This window comes from Solanum verrucosum, unplaced genomic scaffold (assembly GCF_900185275.1).
Source record: "Solanum verrucosum unplaced genomic scaffold, falcon-dt-bn FXZP01000228.1, whole genome shotgun sequence".
Taxonomy (NCBI): domain Eukaryota; kingdom Viridiplantae; phylum Streptophyta; class Magnoliopsida; order Solanales; family Solanaceae; genus Solanum; species Solanum verrucosum.
In genome coordinates this window covers 1,373,259-1,383,255 of record NW_026020210.1, presented here as the reverse complement: position 1 = coordinate 1,383,255, position 9,997 = coordinate 1,373,259, and the positions used below count along the sequence as shown (strand labels likewise).

The 9,997-nt window shown below is 31.6% G+C and overlaps 1 protein-coding gene and 1 long non-coding RNA gene across 2 annotated transcripts; one reads left to right on the top strand and one right to left on the bottom strand.

The window, feature by feature from the left end:
- The first annotated feature begins 2,447 nt into the window (after positions 1 to 2,447).
- Positions 2,448 to 6,973, top strand: LOC125830465 (uncharacterized). Its single transcript, XR_007443142.1, has 2 exons — positions 2,448 to 2,505; positions 6,849 to 6,973. It is a non-coding gene; the product is annotated as an uncharacterized LOC125830465 (long non-coding RNA).
- Positions 4,813 to 8,746, bottom strand: LOC125830411 (uncharacterized). Its single transcript, XM_049509604.1, has 5 exons — positions 8,689 to 8,746; positions 6,490 to 7,366; positions 6,250 to 6,405; positions 5,230 to 5,484; positions 4,813 to 5,119 (listed from the first exon to the last, which is right to left on the bottom strand). Exons 2-5 carry the CDS (start codon positions 7,327 to 7,329, stop codon positions 4,979 to 4,981), a joined length of 1,392 nt encoding a protein of 463 aa, XP_049365561.1. The 5' UTR covers positions 7,330 to 7,366; positions 8,689 to 8,746; the 3' UTR covers positions 4,813 to 4,978.
- Between the last annotated feature and the right edge of the window lie 1,251 nt (positions 8,747 to 9,997).

Sequence of the window (9,997 nt, the reverse complement as noted above, 5' to 3'; positions counted from 1 at the left end):
AAGTAAGGGCTAAACATCGTGGTGACTCAAAAAATAATCAATTAAGTCAATCTTATAAGAATTTTAAGAATAAACGACTTTTAAAAGGAGTCGCCACCTAATTTTAGGAAAAACTAGGAAACCAATTAAATGATCTATGAAACCAAGAGATTCTAGGAAAGGGGTTCAAGTTATTCCGAAGGGAAAGTGTTAGGCATCCTTTGAAATCCACAAATGTGGGTCCCGACTGAATTTATTTTTTTTAAATTGAGGAGGAAATAAAATAATATACAAGTAAAACAAACATGCGATATAAACAAGTAATAAAGTAAACAAGTAATCTGATAAGCAACCTAATGTTTGCCTATCGTTAACAATATACATAATAATGAATATAGTTTTCGAACTTTATTCGAATGACTTCAATGGGAAGCGATTCCGGGGTACCTGTAAAGACACTTTGTAAAAATATTAGTGTTAAATATATGAACAAAAATAAATAAATCAAATAACTTAAAAATAAAAATTCACCTTATTAACATGGGAGGCCTTGGAAATCGACAGTAATTTCTTCATCGGCCAGTTTTAACATACACAGAATATGAACATAAACTAAATTTCCGTCTTTTAACATTAGGGAGGCCTCGAAAACCGACGGAGAGATGTTTTCATTGGCCAAAATTTATTTTTTTAACACAAAATCATATTAACAATAACAAATGGGAACAAAAATGATTCACTGGAAAATTCTTTTTGAAAAGAAGTGCTATGACATTAAACAAAAAAATAAAATAAAATATCTAACAAAGATAAAACAACAATAAAAAATAAAGCAAACATTAAAATTTGTAGTCCATAGAGAACGAAAATAAAATAAACGGAAAAAGGTCATATTTACCCTTGTACTATTCAAAATAGTTTAAATATTCCCTTCGTTATACTTTTGGACCATGTATACCCTTACCGTTATACTTTGGACCAAATATACCCCTCATCCGTTAAAACTTTGAATCTCAATCTTAGAATAGACAGGTGGAGGGTTGAGATCGATTTGAAAGACCTATATTTTTTTGTCTCAACCAACACCCACTTCCCCTGCTTTCTTTCCCAAACCCATTTATAAACAAACAAAAGCACAACGAGTTGTTTGTAAAAAATATTTAGCTTCCGCCATTACATGAAAATTGGTTTATATAATTAATGTTTTCATTTATTTTGCCTATCAAAAATATAAAATATTGGGAAAAAAGCTGCAATTTTTTTAAAAATAGTGTAGTGTGTATTGTTCTTATAATTGAACTTTCTTATTGAATAAGCAAACAAAAGCACAATTCTTTCAACGAATTGTCTGGATTTGATTCTAAAATTTGTGAAAGTTCAATTGATGTGGTGCTTCAAATTTGATTGACTTGGATTGACGCGCTAAATATATAATACACATTGGGTGGAGAAGTTGGAAACGAAATTGTTGGGTCTTTGACCTTCAAATTTGTGATAGGAAGTTGTTGTAAATCAATGGATTATTGAAAATTATTTGGATTATTCTTTTTTAAGCTGAGATTTTCTCTTACTTAGTATGATTCAGCTGAATTCATTTTTAGGTTCTATAAATTTGACAATGAGCTTAAAAAAATAATTCAAAATTCTCCAGTTCTTCACCGTTGACACTTGACTCATCAAAATTTCAATTAATTGCTGAGATTTGTTAGTATCGTGTGTGTTCGGATGTTGAGAATCATCAACTTAGATGAATATGACATTACTCCATTGTTGTATGTTGATATGAGAAGCCTTGCTTGGGTTGGATTATGAGTTATTTTAGATGTTGTCTAGGACAAAATAATATGGGTCCTTCAAATCAATCTCAACCCTCCATCTGTCTATTCTAAGATTGAGATTCAAAGTTTTAACGGATGAGGGGTATATTTGGCCCAAAATATAACGGTAAGGGTATATTTGGCTCAAAAGTATAATGACGAGCATATTTAAACTATTTAGGATAGTACATGGGTAAATATGACCCTTTTCCGTAAAATAAAATAATATAACACTGGAAAGTAAAAAAAAATGACAAAAACAAATCACGAATAACAACATTATTGGAAGATTAAACTAAAAATAAAACTAATCTAACACTTGAGAGCAACAAAATGGCAACAACACATACCTTGCAGTGATGTCTTGCCACAGTGGCATTCGATTTTTCTGGATTTTTCCATGTATCAGTTATATCAAGTAAATATATATTTACAGGCACAATAGAGGCATCCCAATCAATATACTTCATTGTGTACTTCAGGTACAAGCTTCTCTTTGATCCTTGGAATCCGTCTTTCACCTTGCATCTTGTTCCATCGTAACAACATCTCGAGCCTCCGATATAATTTGGCTCTATATCTCGGTAATTCTCGTCCTTGGTAACATTATAAAGATCGCACCTGCATTCAGTACATCCCATCCTATCTTCAGCACTTCGTGTATCAATTGCATGTAAATTGAGCATCCATTTCTCCTCGTATCCAGGAGGTACTTCGACCCCCCCCCCCCTCACCCACCTCCCTACCAGCCCCCACCCCCAAAAAAAAATTAAGTTTGTTTTAAAAAAATATTTTCAACTTCAAAATTTTCAATTTTTCACCCCTACCCTCGACCCCCCCCCCTCACCCACCCCCTACCACCCCCCCACGCCCCAAAAAAAATTTAAGCTTGTTTTTAAAAATTATTTTCTACTCTAGTAAAAATAAAAGATATTTCTCAAAAATATTTTTTCATTCATAAATCAAACACTAAAAATCTTTTTTGAAAAATATTTTCTACTCACCAAACAAACATAAGAAAATAAGTCAATAATCAACTTGTTTTCCAGGAAAACATTTTCTAGGAAAACATTTTCCATGGAAAACATTTTCCTTCATACCAAACACACCCTTAATGTATTTTATTTTATTGAAATGGTCCTTAATCTATGACAAAAACTGTTCATTTTGGTCTTTTACCCTATATCTAAATAAAAAGTGTTAAATTTTATTTTAGACCCTACGTAACTAACAAAATTTAACATTGTTGTCTTTTTTATTAGCTCCAAAGAAAGAATTCCATAAATCTGACACCATTTTCTCTAATTTCTCCAACAAAATTTACTATTTTGTCTTTTCTATAATATTATTCTACGAACCTAACACCCATTTCAATTTTTAGCAAGAGAAAATAATAAATATTGTTAGAGAAGGTGGAGAAAATGATGTTAGATTTCATGAAGTATTTCTTGGAAGCTAATAAAGAAGACATCAATGATGAATTTTGTTAGTCACCTGGAGTCCACAATTACATTTAAGATTATTTTTTTGATAAATTTGTTAAGTTTAGGGTTAATAACCAAAATGAGCACATTTTGTTATACATTAAGGATCATTGCAATCAAGTGAAATATATTAAGGACAAAACTGAACACCTTTATTATACATTAAGGATCATTCCAATCAAGTGAAATACATTAAGGACCAAGAAAATCATTACTCATACATTGAGGACCATTTTGATCATTTTCTCGTGAAATTCTACTTTTGTAATTAGGAACATGTTAGTTAATTTCTTAGGAGAAACAAAGCTTCATTGATTACATTTTTCTTATTTTCTAAATTACCATTGCAAACTTGAAAAAAAAAATAGAGGAGCTAAACGGGGCAAGGTAGGGTGGGTTGAATCCATGGTAGGGCAAGGTTAGGAATGACAATGGAGCGAGTATGGGTGGAGTTTGGTGGAGGCAAATTAATAGGCAATTTTTTTGTTGAACAAAGAACAAAAACTAGCTGAAGATTCATTAATATGATACTACAAATATTATTGTGGTAATTGGAAGTCAAATAAATAGATGCAACTTTGTATAATACTAACATATACTAGGAAATTAAGAAATAGTACATCATATTTACGTGTTGAATACAAAAGAGTGAGTGTAATTGTTTTACATACTCATTTTCTTATTATGTATAGGAAGAATAGAAATAATTTTGTATTAGAAAAAGAAATTAATAAGATACAAACTTACCAGATTAGTAAAAATTCAGTGTGGAGACTAAAAAATGTAGGAGAAATTAGGAGTTTTATGTGATGAAATAAATGAAGAGCAATCCCATGACAATGGTAGTTCTCAACTGATATAAAATACAAATCTTTCACCTATCTTTGATTGGATATAATTGATACATAATATATTTGAAAGAGGGGATGAATGCATATTATATTCATTGTATCATGAATACAATTGATACAAAATACAAATACAATTGATACAAAATAAAAAATAATTTTTTGAATACAATATATAAAACCCTACATATAGCTACGAATTATAATATTTTATCGTAAATACATATCACATTTTGCCTTGTTGTGCAATTTTCCCTTAAATCTGCTTCTGACATTATTATATTTCATCCTAATTCAATAATTTTAGCTGAATTCAAGATCTGTTTTGTCCTTAGAAAGGCAAAAGTAACATCTTTGGAATAAATTATTCTTTTTTGTTATTTCAAGGCAACAGTAACCTCTTGGAAATAAATTAATTTTTTCTTGCTATTTCACTGCAAAATAAGATGTCAACTAAACAAATTGTTTTGCTTTTGAGATATTCAAATTGAAAATTAAATTTGGACTTATTTACTTTTAGAAGTAGGAAGCCTACTTATAAGTTAAAGAATATTTTTGCTAGATAATATCTATCTAATTAAATGCTAATTAACTATTCAACTTCTTAACATTAACAAACATGTCACTATACAAAGATCCAAAGATAGATCATTCACAAACACTTGTACTATCATTTACTCGAAGTTTTATTTTAATAATATCAATATTATTTTACAAAACCGTATAATTCATGACTTGACATACAAGTGCAACACATGTGTCGAGGAACTAGTCCACGAATAGAAGGGAGATCATAACTTGCATTTTGTGTACTACACTAGGGACCAGAGTCACCAGAAGGAAAAGAACCTCACATCAGTATAGACTCATAGCCTTCCTGATCCCTTTGATTCCGACGTTGATAAATAACAGCAGCACCAACAAGTAGTGCAATTCCAAACACTGCTGCCAAGGCTCCAATAGCATTCTGCAATATTACAATCTCACCTGTCTGCAATAGTGAAGAAGAAACAAGTTCAGAAATATATGATCTTGTGTAGACTTAAGTAGGAAATTCACTACTCTGAATCTCGAAAACTTTTAATGAGTCAAAGATCTTACTTCATCTGTGGAATGTAGGATAGAATTAGGCTTCGGTGATGGTTCAGCAACTAAGAGATAGAACAACCCCATCACTCCTGTATGCCTTTGGGCATTGCTATAGTTTGATAGTAAAGTTACAGTCTCCCCTTCCGAGATCTTGATAGAGCCAGGTCTAGGATAACAAGTAGACATCCCGACAATGTAACCAGCTTCATTTCCTGGTTCCTTTCCTTCCCCATAGATTGGAAGAGATGAGCATATGACACGTCCATCCTAGACCAAAGCAGCGGAAACAGACAAGAAGAAATTAAGAAATAACCAACACCAAACACCAACGAACAAGGTGCTCCACAAATCAGAACAAGTAAATCTGCTTAGCTAATCATGATGACAATTGAGAATAATATGCTATACAAACACGCAACAACTATTATGACTGCTTTACTACCCGATAGCCATGTCATTATACACTAGCTTAATTCCCACACAAGTACTGAACTTACACTAATGTACTTACAAAACTAAAGCAGTTAACTATCAAGAAACAATATTATCTCCTATAAAATGATGCAGTTCATCGAGGGGCCACTATATTAACTAAGCAGACAATAATTGTCTCAAAGGGAAGGAGGCTCCATTCAGTATAATAAAAAAACATCAAGCTTTCTGCAGTTAATTGAAGATAAACTGAAATGTTACCATACTGGGACATAACAGTTTGAATCAACAAAATAATCTTTGGAAGTATGACAATCATGTCAAATAAACACTAACAACACTTCTCTTTTATCGGATGTTAAGAGAACGAGATTAGATATGGATTCAATCAATCTGGTCTTGAAAGTCGTGGCATACATAACCAGTGTTAAGATGACACCCAACTAAGCCAAGTATCATTAAATGAAAAAGTTTATTGTACAAAAATCTTTGTTTTTATCAATAAGTTAATCGACTTAAAATATATAAGAAACGTATACAAGTAATCCAGATTGTAAGCAGAGCATAACCAAAGAAACAAAATATAATAGCTCAGAGTACCTCTCCATGGAGTGCCATACCAGTCCCTCCTGTATGTTGATGAGCAACTCCATAGATAACATCTCCGCCGCTAGGAAAAGTTACAATTATCTTCTTTGTATGAGTGCAGTCGACATTTGCAACAGCTGATGAACATGACTCCACTAAATATTCAATCTGAAGTAAAAGAAATTGCCTGAATATTAGTAAAGAGTTAAAAATGATTTGAGTTATGAGCTAAATTATCATTTTCTCTCACACCTGGCAGTGATGTCTTGCCACAGCGGCAGTCGATTTTTCTGGCTTTTTCCATGTATCAGTTATATCAAGTATATAAATTTTTACAGGCACGATGGAGGGATCCCAATCAATATACTTCACTGTGTACTTCAGGTACAGGCTTCTCTTTGATCCTTGGAATCCGTCTTTCACCCTGCATCTTGTTTCATCGTAACAACATCTCAACCCTCCAATGTAATCTGGCTCTATAACTCGGTCATGCTCGTCCTTGGTAACATTATAAAGATCACACCTGCATTCAGTACATCCCAATCTATCTTCCGCACCTCGTGTATCAATTGCATGTATATTGAGCAACCATTTCTCCTCGTATCCAGGAGGTACTTCGACTGGATTACCGATTTCTATTCCATAAGGGTCTGGAACATAGGTGATTGTTTTTCGCGTCTCTGACCCAAGGCCAAAATATTGAGGAAGGCCTCTATCACATATCCCTGAGTTTCTCTTGACAATAAAATCTGATTGGTGGAACCCCAAATCATCATGGAACTTTGTTACTTCCACACCTTTTCGATGATAATATCTTACAACAATCCAGTGGTGAAGATATGTCTCATAAAGGGGTACAGGATTCCCTCCCTCATCAACTACTTCAGCATAGAAATTTTTTATAGCAATATGGCCTTTTGGGAAGCTAATGTTGTAGTAAAACTTGTTAGAGACAGATCCAGGTTCCAGCACAAACGCTGGTGATAGAAAGACAGCAGATTTCACACGGCTTTCTTGTGAACTTGGATCAACCGTTGTTAACAGTAAGATCAAAACAAGTGAAAGCAACTGGTAATTTGGACAGCCTAACATATTTTCCTCTTTACAACATCACTTGATGCAAGTATATCTGTTGACAACAGTATCCTCAACCAATCAACAACCCATAAATTTAAGCAAAAAGAGTCTAGTATTAGTTTCTGTTAAGGGGCAGAGCTAGTGTTTTGGCTACGGATGTGACCAAACCCAATACACTACTACAAATAAATATTTTTCCCACGGTGAATTAGTGGAAAATTTATGCTACAAAACATGTTTTTTTCCACTCATTTTCCATCAAACCAGCTCACTGGGTGGAAAAATACAGGGTGGGAAACAAATTCTCATTGAAATAGTTGTAGCTTTGATCCAAATAATATATTAGTATTAAAAACTATTCATTGAATATGAACATAATATTAATCTAGAACACAGTAACTTAAAAGGACTAAAATCCCTGAACCTATAAACTTCAAAGGACTAAAATCCCTGAACCTATAAACTTCAAATTTTAACTGTAATTCTATGTAAGAATGCATACATTCTGTTGTTGTTGATAAAAGGAATTACAGAATACTGCAAACAGTCTTTTTCCCTTGTCTGGTACTTGAAAGTGAAATAAATATGCAACTTTGTATAATAACATACACTAGAAATTTAAGAAAAAGATGAAAGTTAATTTAACAGTCATTGATCACCTTTTCTTACCAGAGGAAAATATTTTCCAATTTTCCTATGTTTGGAAAATATTTTTCTAGGAAAACAAGTTGCATATAACATTCCAAATTTATTGTCTTCTCTCAGTCCACCCACCACCCCACACTGCGAATTAGGAGTTTGAGAGTTCTAAATTTCATTTAAAAAGTTGATAGTGGGTTTGAACCCACAACTTTGGCTAAACCCACAACTGTGGCATGGAAAGCATTTGTACAATCCTTCCTTAGTACCATTGGGCTATCAATCAATTTTGTTTGGGGTTCATAAGTTAATATACATATATATTTATTTAACTTTTCCGTACAAATATAGGATCTACAAAAAAATTATTGGGTTCGTTTGAACCCACGAACCCCACCTAGCTCCGCCTTTGCCACTCCCCATCCCATCCCATCACACCTCCATATATTATGCGAGATAACATATAAATATTCTTGGATAATATTTTCTTGTTTACTTGCCAATAACTAAGAAAATAAGTAAGAACCTCATATATTTTTCAAGAAAATATTTTTTACGAATTTATTTTTCACCAGAAAACATGTTCCTTCATACCAAACACAGTAAAAATCGTGCATAAAGCTAAAATTCATCGAAAAACTAACATATATATTATGAGCAATGAAATTCTTTGATCTGGTACAGTAAATCTGTAAATAAAGTATACTAATTATCATTAAGAAGATATAAACTTACCCGATCAATAAGCAAAAAATTCAGTGTGGAGAGACGGGGAATTCCTTCTGTATCGAAAATGAACTTTTTGTGATGAAAAAAATTTGATATAATATGAAAGCTAAGATATGTGAACGCACTGCTTACGACACCTGTTGGAAATAAATAGTACTCCCTTTGTTCCATTTTTATGTGAGTAAATTTTAAATTTAATTCCATACAAAACTTATAAAAAAAAATTAAAATTTATGAACTAAAATAAATTATAGAAATTTATATCGTTATAAATCATTTATTAAAAGTAAAATAAATATTTTAAAATTATATTAATAAATGATTTTGATTTGAGGACGAAATTTGGGCGAGGCGATCCAATTCATACTTTCTTGATATTGGCATGCCCTCAATTTTGTCAAGATATTGCCAAATCTAACAGATAAGCTTCACATCTTGATTCTACTAGTATTTGTCTTTCGTCTTTATACAGTATAATTTAACTTTGACATTAAAAAATTTTTAAAAATAAAATGATTTTTAAAATTTATGGCGTAAAATAGGTTATAAATGATTGTGTTGTTATAAATTATTTTGTTAAAGATAAAATAAATATTTAAAATTAAATTATTACTAAATATAAAATGTCAATTTTTTATTGACTGATTAAAGAAAAAGTAGTCCATATGAATAGGAACAGAGATAGTATAAAGCAAGAGGAAGACAATAGCTTTAAATCTATATACCCTTTTTATCTCAGTTTATATGATATATGTTTTATTTGATAAATATGTAATGATACTATCAACATTTTATATATGTTGGATTACATTTATTTGGCAAATAATTTCACCAATATTTACTTTTTTATTTAAAATCTATGTATTTTTAAAATAATTTTAAAGCATTACAAAATCTTCTTGTGTTCTTAAACTCCAAGCTTAATTAAACTAACATAAATTTGAATGGAGTACAAAATAAGAGGAAAACAATATTTTAAAATTTACTTTCGGTAAAATGGCTAAAAACGTCAATCGGCATGGCACGACTTACAAGACAACCACAAATGGCCGGTAAATGCTTTCACACATGAGCAATTATTATTTTATTAATTTTTATTTTATTTTATATTATTTCACACGTGTGAAACTATGTTATTAGTATAATATTAATATCCCAAAATCATTATCAACCACCTCACCATTAGGTATAATACATAAATATATTTATTAATTTGACCTCAGCATATGATTCTAAAAGCTATGACCCTTTAAAGGTTGATCCACCATCGATTTGCAGAAATTTCTGGGCTGTCGATCCCCGTCTACGGGACTGA